We start from the raw sequence: 23,885 nt of genomic DNA on the forward strand, positions 1-23,885 counted from the left end.
TGAAAAACAAATACTAGCATAACTTCCTTATTTTTACTGCAGAACTTTAGATCTTTACTTCTATTGTATTAAAAGGGGTTACAAGAATTTGTATACAAAATTTTCAGTGATTGCATTAAATCTAAGTTCAATCTACAACTCTACAGCAGATGGGCATATGTCATCTGAGACCATCTTCACAACAATCTGAGGTTACCATACGAGCCTGAAGCTTTACCATTTGTTCTCGTCGATTTCCCAAGTGTAATGCTGTAAGTATCCACAATAAACACACCTATGTTCACACAAACAGAAATAAGTAATTCTAATCAGTGCAGGAGAAGGCAAAAGGAAGACAAGTTCTAGAAGCAAAAAGCTGATAAACTCGATAACTTTCTTATATAAAGAGGGTGACTCCCACATCAGAGATACTGTAAATGATAAGTCAAAAGAATAACTGAATAAGGGACTATTTCATAACAAGAATGAAAGCAAAGACTATCCACGTCATTAATCTTAAGCTATTGCCTACAGGTATGCAGAGGGTTCTCTCCTCAGCATTTGTTCACAATAATAAGTTATCTGGAGAGTAGTTTTGCCAAAAGTTAATGCTGGTAAAAATAAAGATCACCCAGAGAATGTTCCTCAGAGAGCAGAAACCAGGTAGTGTTTCTCTTAAGGGAAATTCATAGGAGTTTTAACCCAGAAGAATTACGTAACTAGATAGCTGGATTAAGTTATGAGCAGAATACCTGCAACTTCGCTATCTAGAAAATTTTGAATCCGACAGGTGAGATAATAAGTAGGCACATGTCAACCCACAAAACAGTTTGTGCCAGAGGATAGCATATGTTTGAAAAAAAGGGCATTACAACTACAGCAAATAATGTGATTCAGTCATTGCAGAGGCAGGAGGCCTCCTGTGAGTGGGAACAAGCGATGAGTGTGTAAGAGCACCACAGTGAGCTTGTAAATCTAGCCATCTTCCAGTCCAAAGGAATTTGATAACAAATGAGGTTAAGCAGTTGGCAGGACACATTAAATACTTTTATGCCAACTGTTTAACCTTAATGTTGACAACCTAGATATAAGACATAAATAGTCAAGCAACTGGTCAGCTACAGAGCTATATCACCTCAAGTTCATCATGGGCTTAAAGGTTCAATCAACATAAGGACGATCAGGGAATGAAGATTTAAAGCAAGCTAACAATTGTAAGAGAATTGCATTTACGTAACCACTTAAAATAATTGTCCGCTTTTAAATTGTCCTTTAAACTTACAATTTGTCCATATTAGCCTAAATGATAACTGAAAATACTATCTAGTGGCTTGGTAAGGGTAATATATTACACGAAGAATAATCAGATGGCACTTCATCCCAAATCCTTATAAATGATCAACCAAAAGAGTCTTATTACTGGGGATGGAGCCAAGATTTACAAGAGGTGTGGACAAGTTAAAATCAAAGCCAGAGTTTAATCAGGTCACATAGAGGAATTTGCGACAATTATCAATGTACTAAAAATGTGTCAAGATGAGCTGGGATACAGGCATCTTCTCTAGAATGAACTTAAATTATTCAACAATGCAAAGGGATAATGATAGAAACGGAGTCTTTACAGAACAAGGACAGCAGTATGGGGGCGAAAAAACCTCTCAACTCCTTTTCAAGAATTTTAGCTTAACAACAGTAAAAAGCATTTATCTTTTGCAAGCAAATACGTAGTAGTAAGATGTCAATCTAAGGTCTAAATAATATACATCAATAACATGGACTTAAACGAATTCACAGATAATAATTTCAGACTGCTCTAAATTTAAAAAAAAAAAAAAAAAAATCTGTGTACATTACGTTGACTTTTTACCTTTTTCAATTAAATTCCAAACCTAATTGCTAACCTAAACCTTTTTTTTTTTTTGGGTGCAGACCTAAACTTATTATTAGAAGGAACCACAGCATGCTTTTTTTCAAATTTGCTTCTGAAACATCATAAACAAGCAGATTAAGACTTACAGGAAGGGCGTAGAGTGATATAGTTGATGTTTTCTCCTCAAAAGATCCAAAAAACAGCTTGAACATCCCCGCTGCAGTGGCATCTCCAAGCCTTTGCACAATTACATCTATGCACACCTGAATCAGTATTTTAAGGAGAAAGGTAGTCAGTAGACCCAAAAAAAAAAAAAAAAAAAAGCAAAATCTCTGTGTTGTGACAACTTTAGAAAAAGCGGCAAGGAAAAGGGCCAACACAAAATTTATTTATTTTTTTCAATGAAGCTATGGAACCTCAAGTGAATTTTCATGTCTAGATTACTATATTAAAAAATTTTAGGTGGAAGTATACTCTTCTTACATAGCCTTATATATTTATAACACTGATCAATAGCATAAGATTGAGAAAGTATGATTTTTAAGTTCATGTTCAATGCAGAATTTATATGTACCTTGGCTTTGTATTTCTCCTCCTGTGAAACAACAGTAAACAGGAGTTCCCTTCCTGGCCTAGTTACAACATACATAACAACCTGTAGAGGGGAGAATGTGAAGCAATGACTTAGTCATTAGTATCCTTTTAAAATAAAGTTTCAATTTATGGAATTAAATACAGTAAATTTACAAACCTTCCTCAGGGTTTCACAAACACCAACGACAATCCAAGTTGGCCATACAGATATAGCAACTAAATTGAGTAAACCAGCTAAGGGAGCAGAGCTAATAGCAACAGTGACCCCAGCAACAGTAAGTATGCGACCCTGTTTTAGTAAACACAAAATCATTTGCATTAGCAATACCAATAACCTGCATTACAAATAAAAGTCTTACTTATAAAAATCATAAATTTGCACAGAACCGATGTCAAAGACATATATAACAACTAAGCAGTTAGGAAGCTAAAAAAACAATTTACATTTTTCCATGACAGGAACAGAAAATCATTTTAGAGCATTATAAACTGAATCGTGGGATAATAGTGGGACATCTATTTGGGGAAGGAGGCCACTTTTGATGACATTGTAGAAATTCATTTTAGGTATAGGTAGCTAAGTAAAGGTCGGAGAGAAAGTTTCACCTCTACCTAAATGCAACAGAACACATCAAAGATGAATATATGATAAACACATAAGCAAAACTGGGTCAATATCATGTGAATCAGCTCCACCTTGACATTATGCTTTCAATTAGCGATCAAATTAGGAATATGGAATCGCAAAGTTGTAGATAAAAGAATTGAGGTGCATCCAGAACAGAGGCCTAGTGTCTCAGCAAAGGTCAATAATGAAATTGCAAACATATTATTTTGCATACTTCAAAATTCAGATAAAACCACAAATTTAAAATTAAAATTGAATACTTCCACAATATGCATCTCATTTTGCCATTTCATAAATTAGCATAGCATACCGTTAAGGTGATTTGCCCTGAAAATATGAAAAGGGCAATAAAACTATTGATCTCCGCAAACAATTTCATTCTACCAGCAGCACTTGATGTTGTCAGGGCAATGATAGAAACTTTCTGCAAAGCAGTAAATAACATAATAAGCAAAAATTAATGTGACTTAGTTAACGAGAAATATAATTGATAGTAAAAAGAAAGCCAAATATAAGGCTCATAGATCAGCAGTCCACCTAAAAGAGAAAGAATGCCAATGAAACATAGAGCATTGGACCATTGGAATAACATAAGTCAGACGAACAAGTTCCCCCAAGGGTCAAGCAGCACTATGCCTCAAGGTAGATTAAATTGCCTGATCCTAAACATAAAGATAAATGCAATTTATTCCTAAGTACTTCATATGGGGCTAATATTTCTGACCGCAACGATAAGAGAAGATGGTATTGACAAAAAAAAAAAAAAAAAACATTTCCCTCCCAAAGCCAGAATACTTTTGTCATGAAATACTCGAGCAAAGTTGCTGGAGAGATTAAATCTCTTATGGTCCTACCTAACATAAAACAAACGTTCTGCATAAAAGATGTCAGCCCTTAAAAAAAATGGCAACTCAACCCCTTCTCAATCAAGAATCTGTTATAAAAATTGGTGATTTCAAAGAGAAATCTCATGTTCCTATCTTCCCTAGCGATAAATTCTTACACTAAAGCACCATAAAAATAATTACTAACAGAAAAGTAATAAAATTCTATCAGCAAACCTCAATCGCAATTCCCAAGTTCCCAACATTAGAATTTGAAGGGGGGGGGGGGGGGGGGGGGGGGGGGGGGGCAAGATGCCTTAACTGAGAAACCCAACCATTCTTTACCGAAAAAAAGTTAAAAACTACTAATGTCATTTGGTGACAATAGGACTTCCCTGGGAGCCATCAGAGTCTTGTATCCATCATACTCTAAACCCTAAAAGCCCAAACCCTTGTCTACACGAGAGAAAAGTTCCAATACACCAAACAAGAAAAATTCTATCCCCATCACTCAGACCAACAAAGTACCTTAGCACAAAAAATCATCCTCCAAAAACAGATCAGATATAAAGTTGTCTCTGACCCTAACAAAATGTACCATACTTTTAGAACTCAGCATTAGTAACTGTGATACTGACAATACTAGGTTAATCCTTAAACCTTACAAAAGCAACTCGTAAATCGTAATACATGAAGGACATTGATGATACACATAGGCATCTCAACTAGAGCTGTCAAAAGTTGAACCGACCCGAAATACCGACTCAAACCCGATTATTAACCGAACCATCTGAACCTGACCCAAACCCGACCGGAAACCAACCCTAGACCCGAGTTGACCCGAATATGTGAGACCCGAACCCGAACATGAACTGACTAGGAGATGACCCGACCCGAATGTAACCCGTAAATTATTGACCCAAACCCGTTTTAACCCGTCAAAACCCGAATTTAACCCGACTTGTTGCTAACCTGACCTGAATTCAACCCGACCCGTTCCTAACCAGACACGAATTTAACCCAACCTGTTACAAACTCGACCCGAAATCAACTCGACTTGTTATTAACCTAACACAAATTCAACCCGACATGTTATTGACCCAACCTGAATTTTACAATAGGTGATGGAATTAATTCGAATTGACCCAACCTGAGTTTACTCGACCCAATCTAACGGACCTAAACCCAACCTGTTTACCTGAATTGAAAGCTCTACCCGAAAACTCCAAAATTTCTTAAAAAGCAAGGATATTAGCCTTTAATTTTGGAATTTTTTTACTTTTTTTCACCCCAAAATAAAAGTTGCCGAAATATTTACCATGGTCCCTAATACCCTCCCGGAGTCCAATTGCAGGGTGGAATGATCCAATTAGCCTTTAAACGACCAATTTACCAAATTACAACTTGCATCGATTTCATTAACTCAAGTCTACCACGAACATTTATGACAACATATAATGATAATATATGGTTCCAAATGGCATTATATAACCCCGAGACGTATCCCCTAAAATCTCAATGCTTTTCGACATCGGGCCCCGAAACAATCGAAATTTCTCAAAAAGCGTGGATATTATCCTTCACTTTTGAATTTTTTGACTTTTTTTCGCCGGGATATAAAAATTGCCGAAATGTTTACCATGATCCCTAATACCCTTAGGGATACCAATTGGGTAAGTGGAACCATCCAATTAGCCTTTAAACGACCTATTTACCGGTTTATGATTTGCACCGATTTTATTAATTCAAGCCTACCACGAACATTTATGACAACAAATAATGATCATATATGGTTCCAAATGACATTATATGGCCCCGAGATGTATTCCCTATAATTTCAAAATATTTCGAAATCGGGTCCCGAAAACTCCAAAATTTCTAAAAAAACGTAGATATTAGCCTTCAATTTTAGAATTTTTTTATTTTTTTCGCCCGGAAATAAAAATTGCAGAAATGTTTACCATGGTCCTTAATACTCTCCGGGAGTCCCATTGGGTGGGTGGAACCATCTAATTTGCATTTAAACAACCAATTTACCGGTTTACAACTTGCACCGATTTATTTAACTCAAACCTATTACGAACATTTATGACAACCTATAATGATCACATATGGTTCCAAACAGCATTAGATGACCACGAGATATATCCCCTAGAATTTCAAAACTTTTCTACACCGGGATCAAAAACCTCCAAATTTTCTCAAAAAGTGTGGATATTAATCTTCAATTTTGGAATTTTTACACTTTTTTTTCGCCTGAAAATAAACATTGCCGAAATATTTATCATGGTCCCTAATACCCTTTGGGAGTCCAATTGGGTGGGTGAAACCATCCAATTTGTCTTTTAGCGACCAATTTACCGATTTACAACTTGCACCGATTTCATTAACTCAAGCCTACCACGAACATTTATAACAACAAATAATGATCATATATATATCCCCTAGAATTTCTAGACTTTTCAACGGCTCCAAAACCTCCAAAATTTGTGAAAAAGTGTGGATATTAGTCATTAATTTTGGAAGTTTTTTAAACCTTTTTTCGCCCGAAAATAAAAATTGACGAAATGTTTACCATGATCCGTAATACCCTCTGGGAGTCCAATTGGGTGGGTGGAACCATCCAATTTGCCTTTAAACGAATTTACCGATTTACAACTTGCACCAATTTCAACAAATCAATCCTACCACGAACATTTATGACAACATATATGGTTCCAAACGACATTATATTACACCGAGATATATCCCCTAAAATCTCAAGCCTTTTCGACACCGGGTCTCAAAACCTCTAAAATTTCTCAAAAAGCGTGGATATTAGCATTCAATTTTTGAATTTTTTTACTTTTTTTCTACAGGAAATAAAAATAGCCGAAATGTTTACCATAGTCACGAATACTTTCCGAGAGTCCCATTGGGTGGGTGGAACCATCCAACTTGCATTTAAATGGCCAATTTACCGGTTTACAACTTGCACCGATTTCATTAACTCAAGTCTACCACGAACATTTATGACAATATATAATGATCATTTATGATTCCAAATGACATAATACGACCTTGAGATGTATCCCCTAAAATCTCATTTCTTTCTAAACCGGGCCCCAAAACCTTCGAAATTCCTCAAAAAACATGGATATTAGCCTTCTATTTTGGAATTTTTTTGACTTTTTTTCGCATGAAAATAAAAATTGCCGAAATGTTTACCATGGTCCCTAATACCCTACGGGAGTCCAATTGGTGGGTGGAACCATCCAATTTGCCTTTAAACGACCAATTTACCGGTTTACAACTTGCATCGATTTCATTAACTCAAGTCTACCACGAACATTTATGACAACAAATTATGATCATATATGGATCCAAACGACATTATATGACCCCAAGATGTATTCCCTAGAATTTCTAGACTTTTCGACACTAGGCTCTAAAACCTCCAAAATTTGTGAAAAAGTGTGGATATTAGTAGTCTTCAATTTTGGAAGTTTTAGACTTTTTTTCGCCCGAAAATAAAAATTGTCGAAATGTTTACCATGGTTCCTAATACCCTACGAGAGTCCAATTGGGTGGGTGGAACCATCCAATTTGCCTTTAAACGGCCAAATTATCGATTTACAACTTGCACCAATTTCATTAACTCAAGCCGACTACGAACATTTATGACAACATATAATGATCATTTATAGTTCCAAACGGCATTATATGACCCTGAGATATATTCCCTAAAATCTCAAGGCTTTTAAACGACAAGCCCCGAAACCTCTAAGATTTCTCAAAAAGCGTGGATATTACAACCTTAGCTCAATGGAATTATGACCATAAACAGCAATAAGATCAAAACTATATCCCAACCTCATATCCAAAACATGACACTGTTGGTCGCGTGAACAAACCCCACTTTTTTAGCATTCCAAACAATCCACAAACGACCATTATATGCAAAATCATAATTATCTACGCACTCCCAACCTCTACAAATCTTCTCACAAACTTTTTTGCTATTTTCTTTTTTTACTCTTGTTTCACAAAAAAACACACAAATCTATTTTCTTTTTAAAAAAGTTTTCTCTCTTTTTGTTTGATGTTGAAGCCCCTCACATTCCAGCAAATCTATTTTCTTTTTAAAAGAGTTTCTTCATCTTGCACTAGAGGGGATAAGATCCCCGCCCTCTTACATTGGAATCTTTCCTTTGTCTATCAATGGATTCAGAATCACTGGTTCAATCACAAGGTCCATGTGCAGCATTTGATAAGTGTGAGCGATAGTTCTTCGAAAGACGTGAACCACGAGTGGTGATGGTGGTGTAATGCTTCTAGCTCAGGAGCACTTAGCCTTCACATCTACCATCCTTTAAAGCTTAGTCTATGGCGCACCGCAATCAACGTGAATATGCATAGTCCTACTTTCATGCCTAATGTCTAAGCTCTATTTGAGTCCTTTCACCCCTCACTCTCCTAAGGCGGGGTAACTGATTATTGATATCCGACTGTGGAATGCTTAGTTATTTATTAAAAGAGGAACTCAAAGTATAAACTAGACTATGTCTTACACACTGACTTCAATCGTATAGAGATTTACCATTCCGAAAACTACAACCGAAACCTAGACCCCTAATGAAGAGAAAGTGATTGCCTACTTTCTATGTCCGGAGACACATCCTGCACTCCTTTTTTTCCTTAGCCTTTTTTAGCTTATAAAAAAAACTACTCCCACATTTATACCATAGGAACTAGTATAGAAGATAGGTCTTTCCTTTACGTCTTAAAGAAAGGGATCCAATCCACTCTCATAATCTCATAGCTCCACTCAACTATATGATTTAAGATATGGAAAGGAATGAGACCCCTAATGCAGTTAAGACGATTCCTTGTCTATGCCACTTTCTTCTTACACGTCGGTTTTTTCCTTGACTGAAGTCTTGCTGCAAAAGAATAGCAACTATAGTTGTTGTTATTGCGCATTAAGGCAGTTGGTCATGAGGAAAGGAAGAACTCGGCTGCCTTTATTTCGTGCTGAACCAGGTGCTCCTTCTGTCAAAGTCAAAATCGTGCGTATCCTTACTAGTGAGTCAATCACGACAAGAGCCCTTTCTCTAGGGAAGAATTAGACAAAAAAAGAAATAAAAAATCTGTTAAAAAAGCGATCATCAAGGGCGTGAAGCTACTCAAATGGCAAGGAGAGCGAAAATAGATAGAGGCATTCAAACAAAAAATCTGCCTGAACCAAAGTAGACTATCATACAGTTCGACCATAAATTCCATTCCTGGATAGCACAACTAATCATTCACCACAAAAAGGTTCTTTCATCAAGCAAAGGGCTAGAAGGCACCAATCTTTCTCTAAACGAAATGCTTAACACATGTCAATATTATTTTCGTTTTCAGGACGGAATACACAAAGGGCAGTGAAGCAGGCAGGCATTCACATCCTCTTTCTTGGCTCGCAACCAAACCTTACCCGCCCCGGCAATTGGAAAAGTAAGAGGAACGCCAAAAAAGAGTTCAGCTTCTAAGCGCACATAGCGAGGGTTTGAGGATACCTTCTATCATTAGGTAATATCCTAAGCATATCTTCAATTTTGGAATTTTTTAACTTTTTTTCACCCAGAAATAAAAATTGCCGAAATGTTTATCATATTCGCTAATACCCTCCAGGAGTCCCATTGGGTGAGTGGAACCATCCAATTTGCCTTTAAACGAAAAATTTACCGATTTACAACTTGCACCAATTTCATTAACTCAATCCTACCATGAACATTTATGACAACATATATTGATCATATATGGTTCTAAACGACATTATATCACCCCGAGATATATTCCCTAGAATTTTAATACTTTTTGACACCGAGCCCGTAACTTTCAAAATTTCGCAAAATGCGTGAATATTAGTCTTCAGTTTTGGATTTTTTTGACTTTTTTTGCTCGGAAATAAAAAAATGTCAAAATGTTTACCATGGTCCCTAATATCCTCTGGGAGTCCAATTCCATTAACTCAAGCCTACCACGAACATTTATGACAGCATATAATGATCATATATGGTTCCAAACGGCATTATATGACCCCGAGATGTATCCCATAAAATCTCAAGTCTTTTCGACACCAGGCCCCGAAACCTCCAAAATTTCTCAAAAAGCGTGGATATTAGCCTTTAGTTTTAGAATTTTTTGCCTTTTTTTCGCCTGTAAATAAAAATTGCCGAAATGTATACCATATTCCCTAATAACTTTCGGGAGTCTAATTAGGTGCGTGGAACCATCCAATTTATGTTTAAACAGACAATTTTTCAGTTTACAACTTGCACCGAATTCATTAATTCAAATTTACCACGATCATTTATGACTACATATAATGATCATATATAGTTTCAAACGGCATTAAATAACCCCGAGATATATCCCCTAAAATCTCAAGACTTTTCGACACATGGCCACGAAATCTCCAAAATTTCTCAAAAAGCGTGGATATAAGCCTTCAATATTGGAATGCTTTCGACTTTTTTCGCCATAAAATAAAAGTTGCCGAAATGTTTACCATATTCCCTAATATCCTCCGGAAGTCCAATTGGGTTGGTGCAACCATCCAATTAGCCTTTAAACGGCCAATTTACCGAATAATAATAAACGGCCAATTTCATAAACTCAAGCCTACCATGAACATTTATGACAACATATAATGATCATATATGGTTCCAAACGGCATTATATGACCCTAAAATTAATTGCCAGGAATTTAAAAACTTTCCGACACCAAGCTCTGAAAACATCAAAATTTCACAAAATGCGTGGATATTAGTCTTTAATTTTGAAATTTATTGACTTTTTTCGCTCGGAAATAAAAAAAATGTCAAAATGTTTACCATAGTCCCTTATATCCTCTAGGAGTCCAATTGGGTGGGAGGAATTATCCAATTTTCCTTTAAACGGCCAATTTACTGGTTACAACTTCTTCAATTCCATTAACTCTAGCCTACCACGAACATTTATGACAACATATAATGATCATATATGGTTCAAAACGGCATTATATGACCCCAAAAATACATCCCCTAAAATCTCAAGACTTTTCGACACCAGGCCCCGAAACCTCCAAATTTTCTGAAAAAGAATGGATAAGCCTTTAGTTTTGGAATTTTTTGACTTTTTTTCGCCCGTAAATAAAAATTGCCAAAATGTTTACGATATTACCTAATACCCTTCGGGGGTCCAATTGGGTGGGTGGAACCATCCAATTAGCCTTTAAACAGAAAATTTACCGGCTTAAATCTTGCACAGAATTCATTAATACAAATTTACCACGAACATTTATGACAATATAAAATAAAAATACGGATTTTTCACCAAATACCACTGAGTTAAAGCTTAATTCACCATATACCATAGAAAACTTTCTAATACACCGTATAACCTTCAGTTTAACTAAAATGTCACAACATGCCCTTTCCGTTAATTCAGTTAGTCATTAACGTTAATTGTGCCACATGGCAGCTTATAATTGGTTCTTATTAATATTCTTTATTTAATTAACTAATTTTAGAGAAATTATTTTAAATTTTTTTTTTAAAATAAACACCACCACCTTAGCCACCGCCGCCACTAGCCTAGCCCTGACCCTACCCCCAGCTGGCCGACTATCGTCCCCCCTCCCCGCCGGTGAAATTCCCGACCCCAGCCACCTTTCCCTCCGGAATTCTCAGCCACCACCTGCGAGTTCCCCTATCCCTCTCGAATTCCCAAGCACCACCTACGAATTCCCCTTTCCCTCCCGAAATCTCCAGCCACCACCTTCGCGCGGCAGCCTTAATCCACTCCCAAACGTCGCCGCCGCCCAACTTGCCGAAAACCACCACCCTAAAACCCTAAAACACCAAAATCGAAACCCTAGATTTTGGTTTTAGGATTTCGACTTACGTGGTGGTTTAGTTTGGGGTGGAAATGGCACCAATAGGGGCGAAATTGATCCGTCGGCGCGGGGGAGGGTGGTTTGGGCGCTGACCGGTGGTTAGCGAAGGGTTCTTGGAGGGAGATGGGCTGTTTCGCGACCGGTGGTTCGATTGTTCTTCTAGGATTTCGCTGGTGGTTCAAGAGAAAGGGAGTACGGCGGCCCGACGGGGGTATTCTCGTCGAATTTCAGGTCAGTGCGGAGGTTGTGGTCGGAATTCGGCGCCAGCGCAAGGGTTATGGTCGAGTTTTTGCCGACCGATGGTGGCTGGCTGGGTGGAGGGTCGTGGGTGGCTGGAGGGACGGTGGTGGCTGGCTGGAGGGACGTGGGTGGCTGGGTTTTTTTCTTTTTCTTTTTTTATTTTATTTTTTTAATTAAAATTATATAATTATTTTAAAATTAAGTAATTTAAAAGGGAACCAATCATATGTTGCCACGTGGCCTTATTAGCCTTAATGACTAACGGTGTTAACGTCCGTTAGTCATTAATGGCATGTTGTGACATTTTAGTTAAACTGAAGGTTATACGGTGTATTAGAAAGTTTTCTATGGTATATGGTGAATTAAGCTTTAACTCAGTGGTATTTGGTGAAAAATCCGATAAAAATATATAGTTTCAAACGGCATTATAAGTACCCGAGGTATATCTCAAAAAATTTCTGAAAAGCGTGGATATTAGCCTTCAATTTTGGAATTCATCGACTTTTTTCGGCCGAAAATAAAAATTGCCAAAATGTTTACCATGGTCCCTAATATCCTCCGGGAGTCCAATTAAGTGTGTAAAACCATCCAATTTACCTTTGAACGACCAATTTACCAGGTTATAACTTGATCCGAATTCATAAACTCAAGCCTACCATGAACATTTTATACAACATATAATGATCATATATGTTTCCAAACGGCATTATATAACCCCGAGATTTATTGCCTAGAATTTCAAGACTATCTGACACCGATTCTCAAACCTTCAAAATTTCGCAAGATGCGTGAATTAGTCTTAAATTTTTGAATTTTTTTTGACATTTTTCACACGAAAATAAAAATTGCCGAAATATTTACCATGGTCCCCAATACCCTCTGCGATTCCAATTCGCTAGGTGGAACCATCAAATTTGCCTATAAACGGCCAAATTAACGGTTTACAACTTGCAACGATTTCATTAATTCAAGCCTACCACGAACATTTATGCAATATATAATGATCATATATGGTTCTAAACAACATTATATGACCCCAAGATTTATCCCCTAAAATCACACTGTTTTTCAACACCGGGCCTTGAAACTTTCGAAATGTCTAAAAAACGTGGATAATGCCTTCAATTTTGGAATTTTTGACTATTTTTTAGTCGGAAATAAAAATTGCCGAAATGATTACATTGGTACCTAATACCCTCCGGGAGTCCAATTGGGTGGTTGGAACCATCCAATTCGTTATTAAACGGCCAATTTACCGGTTTTCAACTTGCATTGATTTCATTAACTGAAGCCTACCACGAACATTTATGACAACATATAATGATCATGTATGGGTCCAAACGACATTATATGACACCTACATTTATCTCCTAAAATCTCCAGACTTTTCGACACCTGTCCCCGAAACCTCAAAAATTTCTCATAAAGCGTGCATATTAACCTTCAATTTTGAATTTTGAGACATATTTTCGCCCAGTAATAAAAATTGCTGAAATGTTAACCATGGTCCCTGTTCCCCGAATACCCTACGTGAGTCTAATTGAGTGGGTGGAACCATCCAATTTGCCGGTTTACAACTTGCACTAATTTCATTAACTCGAGCCTACCACTAACATTTATGACAACATATAATGATTAAAATGGTTCCAAATGACATTGTATGACCCAAAGATGCATGCCCTAAAATTTTAAGACTTTTTGACACAAGGTCCCGAAATCTCTAAAATTTCGCAAAATGCGTGGATTAAATTTGGAATTTTTTTACTTTTTTTCGCCCTGAAATAAAATTTGCCGAAATGTTTACCATGGTCCCAAATACCCTCGAGGAGTCCAACTGGATGGGTGGAACCATCCAATTTGCTTTTAAACGACCAATTTACTGTGTTACAACTTGTACTGATTTCATTAACTCTAGCCTACCACGAACACTTATAACAACAAATAATGTTCATATATGTTTCCAAATGACATTATATGACCCCGAGATGTATTGCCTAAAATTTCAAGACTTTTCAACACCGGGCCCTGAAACCTCTAAAATTTCACAAAAATCATGGATATTAGACTTCAATTTTGGAATTTTTTGACTTTTTTACGCCCGAAAATAAAAATTGCCGAAATGTTTACTATGGTCCCTAATACCTACCGGAAGTCCAATTAGGTTGGTGGAACCATCCAATTTGCCTTTTAAACGGCCAATTTACCGATTTGCAATTTGCACTGATTTCATTAACTCAAGCCTACCACGAACATTTATGACAACATTTATGACAAAATATATTATCATGTGGTTTTAAACAGCATTATATGACCGTGAGATTAATGCCGTAGTATTTCAATACTTTTCGACACCTGTCCAGAAACCTCCAAAATTTCTCAAAATGCGTGGATATTATTAAACTTCAATTTTTGAATTTTTTAACTTTTTTTTCGTCCAGAAATAAAAATTGAAGTAATGTTTAAAATGGTGCCTAATACCCTCCGGGGGTCCACCTAGCTAGGTGCAACCATCCAATTTGCCTTTAAATTGTCAAGTTACCGATTTACAACTTGCACCGATTTCATTAACTTAAGCCTACAAAAACATATATGACAACAAATAATGATCATATAAGGCTCCAAACGATATTATATGACCCCGGAAATAAAAATAGACGAAATATTTACCATGGTCCTGATTACCCTCTTGGAGTCCAATTGGGTGGGTGGAACCATCCAATTTGCCTTTAAACGACCAATTTACCGGTTTACAACTTTCATGGATTTCATTCACTCAAGCCTACCACGAACATTTATTACAACATATAATGGTCATTTATGGTTTCAAATGGCATTATATGACCCCGAAATGTATCCCTTAAAATCTCAAGCCTTTTCGACACTAGGCTTAAACCTTCAAAATTTCTCAAAAAGCGTGGATATTAGTCTTTAATTTTGGAATTTTTTTACTTTTTTTCATCCGAAAATAAAAATTGTCGAAATGTTTACCGTGGTCCCTAATACTCTCCAGGAGTCCAATTGAGTGTGTGGAACTATCCAATTTGCCTTTAAACGGCCAATTCACCGATTTACAACTTGCACCGATTTCATTATCTCCGGCCTACCACGAACATTTATGACAAAAATAATGATTTTATATGGTTTCAAACCACATTATACGACCCCGAGATGTATTCTCTAAAATCTCAAGACTTTTTGACACCGAGCTCCGAAACCTCAAAAATTTCTAAAAAAGAGTGGATATAAGCCTTCAATTTTGGAATTTTTTTACTTTTTTTTTGCCCGGATATAAAAATTGCCGAAATATTTACCATGTTCTCTAGTACCCTCCGGAAGTCCAATTGGGTGGGTGGAACCATCCAATTTGCCTTTAAACGGCCAATTTACCGATTTACTTGCACCGATTTCTTTAACTCAAACCTACCACAAACATTTATGACAACATATAATGAATATATATGATTCCAAATGAAATTATATGACCCCGAAATGTATCTCTTAACTTTTCGAGGCTTTTCGATGCCGGGCCACGAAATCAACAAAAGTTCTCAAAAGTGTGGATATATCCATCAATTCTTCAATTTTGGAATTTTTTTAGTTTTTTTTGCCCGTAAATAAAAATTTCCGAAATGTTTACGATGGTCCTTAATACCCTCCGGGAGTCCAATTGGGTGGGTGGGACAATCCAATTTGCCTTTAAATAACCAGTTCACCGGTTTACAACTTGCACCAATTTCATTACCTCAAGCCTACCACGAACATTTATGACAACAAATAATTATTACAAATGGTTCCAACCGACATTATATGACTCCAAGATGTATTACCTTGAATTTCAAGACTTTTAGACACCGGGCCCTCGAAAACTCCAAAATTTCTCAAAAAGGTGGATATTAGCCTTCAATTTTTGAATTTTCTTGACTTTTTTTCGCTCGAAATAAAAATTGTCGAAATGTTCATCATGGTCCCCAATACCCTCTGGGATTCCAATCGGGTGGGTGGAACCATCAAATTCTTCTTTAAACGGTCAATTTACCGACTTACAACTTGCACCGATTTATTAAATCAAGCCTACCACGAACTTTTATGAAAACACATAATGATCATATATGGTTCCAAACGGCAATTATATGACCCCGAGATGTATCTCCTAAAATATCAAGGCTTTTTCACACCGGGCCCTAAAACCTAAGAATTTCAAGGCTTTTCGACTTGTTATTGTCCTGACCCAAATTAAACCCGACTTGTTATTGACCCGACCCGAATTTTACCCGACTTATTACTTACCCGACCCAAAAATCCAACCCAATTTGTTACTAACTCAACTCGAAATTAACACGACTTGTTATTGACCCGGCCTAAATTCAACCTAAATTATTCTCGACCAGATTTTTAATCACCTTAAATGCAATTTAGATCACCTTATTATTGTTGATCAAAGCATTTTGTCCGGGGAGTCCAAGTCTGTCCACGCCAACAAAAGAAAGGAGCATCATCCTCAAATTTAAGAGTTAAATATAGTATATATTTGTTGTATGGCCAAAGGAGATAATTATCTTCTTAAATTATAGACTATAATTCCCTATTATAGTCAATTGAACTCGAATATGACCTGACTTGGAAATGACCCGACCTGATTGTAACCTGCAAATTATTGACTTGAACATAACCCGACTTGAATCCGAGAATGACCCGACTTGGAAATGACCCAACCTAATTATAACCCGCAAATTATTGACTTGAACGGAACCCGACTTGAGCCCGAGAATGACCTGACCTGATTATAACTTGCAAATTATTGACATGAACCGAACACGACTCAAACCCGAGAATGACCCGACCTGAATCCGCAAATTATTGACTTGGATCGAACCCGACTCGAATTCGAAAATTACCCTAACTCGTTTTAACCCGTGAAAACCCAAATTAAACCCAACCTATTGTTCACCCGACCCGAATGTAACCCGACCTTTATTAACCCGACCTAAACTTGACCCAAACCCGATAAGATGTATGACCCGACGTGACCTGACGCAAGTATGACCTAACTCAAACCCGACCCACATAAGTTATGGAATTAATCCGAATTGAACCGACCCGAGTTGACCCGACCTACTCTCACTCGACCAAAACCCGACCTGTTTACCAGAATCGACAGCTCTAATCTCAACAACATCAGTCAAGAAGAAAAAGTGACCATTCTATGCACAATAAATGATATTGGACAAAGGGTCATCTCTCTAAAGGCCAGATAAAAAAACCTCTAACATTTGTATCTTAAATTCACTGTCATTGCAAATGCAATCTAGCACTCTATTAAGACAGCCGAGTCAACTGCAATTCTCCTGGTCCCTCCCTGCCTTTTAGAAATACTGTTAGTCTTCCACAAAACAAGGGTCAACTTTCTCAATAAATCTTAGCCATTAGAGGAAAACTCATTGCCCAACATAATGAGGCCCTATTGGATAAAGTTCAAATGAAGGAAAAAAATTATTGGATAAAAAATTAAAATATTGAAGGGGTTATGCGGTCAATTTCCAAAATTATCCAAATTAAAGTGGGGTTAAAGGAACTCATGATTAAAAAGTGGATACTACAGACATACATCCCATCCGAGGGTTATCCTAGCACTCATGTCAAACTTTTAATCAGCAACGATGTATAAGTCAAATACAACAGAAGCGTGCAAAAGGGTAATGAAAATTTCCTCATGGTATTGTGACTGCTCAGCAACTTAGATGTATTTGTCTCATCATCATCTTATACTCGAATAAAAATCATTAGTGGTGAATTTCATGAAATGATTGCCACCAAATATGGGCAGTTTTGATTGCAAATATGTCGCAAAGCACCAATGCATAAAACACAATTAAACTGCCATGAGACATAAGCTATCATACCTGGAAGTAAAAGAATGATGAGACAACGGCACTCAGCCATAGATACAGTGATACATATATCAAATAAGGTGAGGAGAGTATAAGCCTAAAGCCATCCAACATAGCCAAAAGTTGAGGATTTTTTGGAGAAGAAACAAAATTTGGAGAAGATTCCTTGGGCGTCAATGTTTTCTTTATTGCTCCACTTTGTTCATCATCCAGTTTACTATGAACAGCAAGTCAAAATAATAAGATTCTGAAATACTGAATAGTTCAATTAGGAGGAGTTATTCTCCTCTTAAATCATATAGACCAACACAGTCAAAACATTATCTGGAAAAAGATGTGATAATGCTTCTTAGTGAATAAAACAAATCCTACAACAGAATTGAAAAATTACTTAAATACAAATGTAAATGCATGTTCTACCCAAAAATTATCCAGGATACAAGTGTTTATGCCTCTAGCTAAATTAATTAGCTCCAAAAAAAAAAGATTAAAGATATTGATTTGGTACAAATCTAAATTCAAGTTCTCTAAGACTAATGCTACCCAAAATATCTCCAAGAAAAGCAATTAAGTTCAGATAATAGCAGCTCCATGTACATAAACTACCAATCCTACAATCCTTGTGCACTATTCCAAACATGATTACATTCAATTTATATTCCCCCGACTGCGGCAGAAAAATTATACAGCAGAGTTAGCGCAGAGGCCACAAACAAAATGAGAGGATAAACTTATTTTTCATATTCCCTTTTTATTCATATATAAAACATTATTTCTCCATACGCTTCCCCAAGCCCTTATTACCATCGAGAGTGAGAGGATATGAAGTCTTAAAAGTTTGTTAGTTTATTACTATCAGAGTAAGAACACACATACTACCTCCGTTTCATATTATTTGCAACTTTGGAATATTTAATATCTAACAAATGATACCCTAAAGTTGCAAATAATATGAACAGAGGTAATATTAATTTAACTTTTTATATTATAATGGGAATTTTGCAGAAAATTAATTCTTCCAAAGAGAACTCGGCAACTCGCACACATCAACTTTTAAAAAAATAAAATAAAATAATAATAATACTAATAATAATAATAATAATAATAATAATAATAATAATAATAATAATTATTATTATTATTATTATTATTATTATTATTATTATTATTATTATTATTTTCACACAAATTTCTAAATAAAGAGATAGATTCACTTCAAAGCCCAAACGCGTGTAGTCTCCTTACTTGGACCATATTAGCAATTACCCATACCCACATTCTATCGGCCAGATGTGAATATAGACCTTGAGTGTTCCTGATATTCTGATAACCCTGCATACAGCCTAACTGAATCCCCAATACTCTTTGTTAACTGGGTTTCAGAAAATGTCTACCAGGAATTGCTGACCAACTTTTGTAAATCAATTAAATTGGGACTGATGTGACATTGGGCATCCATATCTTTAAAATTTTAGAACGCTCCTTCAAATAAAATAACATTCACTTGTCTCAAATCATTCTATTGATCATTTAATCTATCCTTGTAACATTGCACATCCAATTAATCATCCTTATCTCTAGCCTATTAGTTCAATTATTGTATATTAGTATTATCACACAAGGCCACAATAGACATTTTTTTTTATCTCGTACCCTGAGTTCATTCAAAGGCATAGGGCTTTGGAACCATAGAAGGTAGCTAGGTCATACACTCACACCATTATAATCATTAAATTTCAGACAAGAGATTAACAAAAGAAAAGAAAACTGGAACACTATCTTACATCATCGGAGTGTCTTCCTCAGAAATATGGGGTGTGTCTTGACTAATTCCTTTAGAAGATTGTGCAGCTAGTTCCATTAGGAAAGCAGCTACTAAGAGTAAAACTGAAAGTAACAGAGATCAAGGACTGTGTCAAAACAAAAACAAAAAAAAAAGAAAAAATTAAATCCATCGCGAGAATTGAAGTCATAAAAAGACAGTTACATACAAGATCCTAGCCAAGCCATTCCAGTCGCAAACAATGATCCGAACAGCTGACCAAGTGTAGCACCCGCACCAATAAACCCAAACAGTCTTGAACCTGACTGGATACAAATCCAAGGTAAATTATCACAAAAGCCTGCATCCATCACTTAAACAGGATTACAGGAGGATAGTAACTGACCTCGCTATCCATAACATCGATTACTCTTGCCCATGTTGAAGAGATAGTTATCAAATTCAGCAAAGCAATCTTCAATAAGAAAAGAAGAAAAATCAAATAAGAATCATAAAATATCAAACACTGAAGCAAGCATTTAACTTTGAGCTGAAGGACATAACCATACCCAAAGGAATAAACCAATTCTCACTGAGATGTAATACCATGAGAGGTCATCCCAACTAGAGTGCATAACATTGGAATGCTCGCCGCCAACAAATTGATCATGTCTTGAATGCACACCAACAAAATCCTAAGTGCCAAAACAGGAAGCATTAAGAACTAACATAAAACTTTGAAACAAAGCCCCAACATTAAAGCAGACTGCATTCATTAGTATTTGCTCGTAATGAATTAGTTATTTCACCTTATTACTGGATGTGGAAGATCCATTAGTTGAAGTATGCCAGAAAACAAAGAATACGACAAGTGACAAGCTAAAAAATCTGTGTATCAACACCAGAGCCTGAAATTTTAAAAACCATCTATGAATAATGGCGCAGAGACAACTATATGTGTACAGATTCAATACAAGCTTTAAACTCAGATAGACAACATGTAACACAAACATTACAGCAAGAAACATAAATCAAGAGTTCAAGACTTTCTACAACTAAACAAACAGGTCTTCACTTTTCTAGAGCCACCAGTATTTTAAAGTAAACACTGAATGGTTCAGCAAAAAGACTACTTCTATCACAGTTGATATCAAGATTTGCAAGTTGCAAAGTGAAACTGTGAAATGAATGCCCGCTATTACACAACTACTCTTTCTCTATTCAACAACTCCTCCAATTTGGGATTAGATTGGAATGCATCATTTCATTACTCAATGATGTTTCATAATTTATCATCACTTGTCACATCATAACAACAAAAAAGATTCCCAAATGGCCGAATCCATTAAACATGGTACAAGCTCATTCAATTAAACCTTGCTTCTACACACAACAATAACACCTTTTCAATTAACCTTTGATTCCTAAAATAATAAGACCTTTTTCAATCAACCCTTGATTATATGCACTACAACGTACATTATACTACTTCAACTCTGACTCTTCTCAGCACCGCATTTTCACTTATTTCCAGAAATATCAGTTCATAATTCAAATGAGTTAAAGTTCCCGGGCCAATGAGTTAACATACATAAAATCCAGTGTCAATAAGTTCAAATAAGTTAAGTTCAGGAAAATAAGTTCAGATAAATTAAGTTCGGAAACAATACAATCAATTCACAACCTAACGAAAAAAGTCAATACCCTGCCTTTGGATAGATTCGGCAACGAAAAGAGCAATGTAGAAAGAGGTGCAGCAATCAAAGTAAGAACCAAAGATCCAATAAAAAGCTCAGGAAGATTTGACAACCCTAATGATATTGCTCCTTCATCTCGCAATGGTAATACCACAAAATAGGCACTCAAAATCTGTCCAATTCAACAAAATCAAAATCAAATACATAAACATAATCACTCGATTTCAATCATCAAAATCAATAACAATGGCGGAAAATGAGATCATAAAAATTACTGAATTATCAAAATTAAGAAAAAAAAATGGGAGAAATTGCATACGAAGAAGAAAGATCCAGCGGAGTGAAGAAGCGCGGAGATTTCGTGAGGTTTGACGTCGACGACTGCCGACAAAATTGCTGCCAGTCGCCGGCGGTCAGCCATTGTTTCTCTCTCCTCGAGATTGAAGGGTATTAAGCTCAGGGAAGAGTGGTTGATCGGATATGTTGAACGAGAATTGGGAGTGTATCTGGAATTTGTTCAAACTATAAAGTAAAACTGTTATAAGCCCTAATTTTGTGCTCTTACCCAAATCTCAATGGTCTCAGGTGCTAATCGAGTTGAGCAACTCGAAATCGACTAGGAGTGGTCGACTAGAGTTGTTTTGATTTGAACTAAACTTGACAAGTAACTTTAATTAATCAATACTGTAAGAGTTAAGCAAGCTTTAGTCTAAATAATTTCACTTAGGTAAAACGGAGTATATAATTTCATTTCAACAAAAATAAAGTGAAGTGAACGGGATCTTGGTGAGTTTAAAAATTGTTGATAAAATATTACAAAAAAAAATTGTCATTACAAAAATAAGTTGATGATATCAAGTAGGCTAAATCATAAAATTTGACTTCCCTCGATCAAATTTTTAAAAAGAAAAGATAGAATTTTTTTTTTTTTTTTTTTTTAATGAGTTGATTATCAAACGGCAAATTTGTAAATAAATGGAAAAAAATTATTCATGGAAAAACCACTAACACTATTAGCATTTCACCCTGAATAGAGTCTTTTTTCTTTTTCTTTTTTTTCTTTTTTTTTTTTTTTTTTTTTTTTTTTGCATTGTTGATCGTGGAACCTCTAATGGTGTTAGTGGTTCTACCATAATTAGTGCAAACAAAACATCGTTCATGGTAAAGTTGCTAACACCAAGGTGATAAACTTGTGTTTTCTCGATTTGTGTTTTCTCGATTTTAGGAAAAAAAATATAACAGAAGTATTTTAGGAAAGTAAAATTTATCATGCAAAACCTCCTTTTACTTTATATATAGGACAGGATAAATGACTTGGGTCCTTGTTTAGACTAGAGTTATTTAAATGTGTTTTCAAATTAATTTTGGAACTAAGTTTGTTTCGGACTTAAACTCGACTTTAAATGTACTTTTTTACTTGAGCTTGGAGTAGCAAACATTTCGATTTTCATGCCCATCCGAGTTCGGGTCGAGCTACAAGAAATGTATAACAAGAACGAGTGGAGCAAGTAAGTGTCAATTTTAACAAGTTTCACGCACAAATGAAAAAAATTTGATTCCAGTGGAGCACCTCTAAATTCGTGATCGGCTCGCTCGATTAATTAACACCCCTAGTCCCAATAGTAGGGGTAGATCTGTCAAAAGTTGACCCGATCCAAAATACCGACTCAAACCCGATTATTAACAGAACCATCTGAACTCGAAAAAACGGTGACCCAAACCCGACCTGACCCGACCTGAAACCAACCCTAGATCCGAGTTGACCCGAGTATGTGAGACCCAAACTCGAACATGAGCTGACTTGGAGATGACCCGACCCGAATGTAACCCGTATATTATTGACCTAAATCGAACTCGACTTGAACCGAAATTGACCCAAACTTGTTTTAACCCGTCAAAACCTGAATTTAACCCGACTTGTTTACTAATCTGACCTGAATTCAACCCGACCCATTCCTAACCCGACCCGAAATTAACCCAACCTGTTACAAACCCGACCCGAAATCAGCCCGACTTGTTATTGACCTGACCCAAATTAAACCCGACTTGTTATTGACTCGACCCGAATTTAACCAGACCTATTACTTACCCGACCCAAAAATTCAACCCGATCTGTTACTAACTCGACTTGAAATTAACACGACTTGTTATTGACCCGATCGAAATTCAACCCAAATTATTCCTGAACCGATTTCAAATCACCTTAAATGCAATTTAGACCACCTTATTATTGTTGATCAAAGCATTTTGTCTTAGGAGACCAAGTCGGTCCAGGCCAACAAAAGAAAGGAGCATCATCCTCAAATTTAAGAGTTAAATATAGTATATATTTGTTGTATGGTCAAAGGAGCTAATTATCTTCCTAAATTATAAAGTGTAATTCCCTAGTATATTGCCATATATATTATAATCAAAATAATTAGCTTGATAAAAATGATAATTATCTATTTATAGTTAGCTGAACTCGAATATTACTTGACTTGGAAATGACCTGACCTGA

General features: G+C 36.2%; 1 protein-coding gene across 1 annotated transcript; it reads right to left on the minus strand.

Annotated features, from left to right (window-relative positions):
• On the minus strand, positions 1-21,962 carry LOC145556770 (uncharacterized). Its single transcript, XM_081618419.1, has 13 exons — positions 21,705-21,962; positions 21,393-21,557; positions 20,498-20,596; positions 20,258-20,383; positions 20,095-20,163; positions 19,918-20,014; positions 19,711-19,813; positions 17,939-18,143; positions 3,382-3,495; positions 2,601-2,732; positions 2,424-2,504; positions 1,996-2,112; positions 1-274 (listed from the first exon to the last, which is right to left on the minus strand). Exons 1-13 carry the CDS (start codon positions 21,804-21,806, stop codon positions 161-163), a joined length of 1,524 nt encoding a protein of 507 aa, XP_081474545.1. The 5' UTR covers positions 21,807-21,962; the 3' UTR covers positions 1-160.
• Between the last annotated feature and the right edge of the window lie 1,923 nt (positions 21,963-23,885).

Source organism: Chenopodium album, chromosome 8, assembly GCF_948465745.1.
Source record: "Chenopodium album chromosome 8, dcCheAlbu1.1, whole genome shotgun sequence".
Lineage (NCBI taxonomy): Eukaryota > Viridiplantae > Streptophyta > Magnoliopsida > Caryophyllales > Amaranthaceae > Chenopodium > Chenopodium album.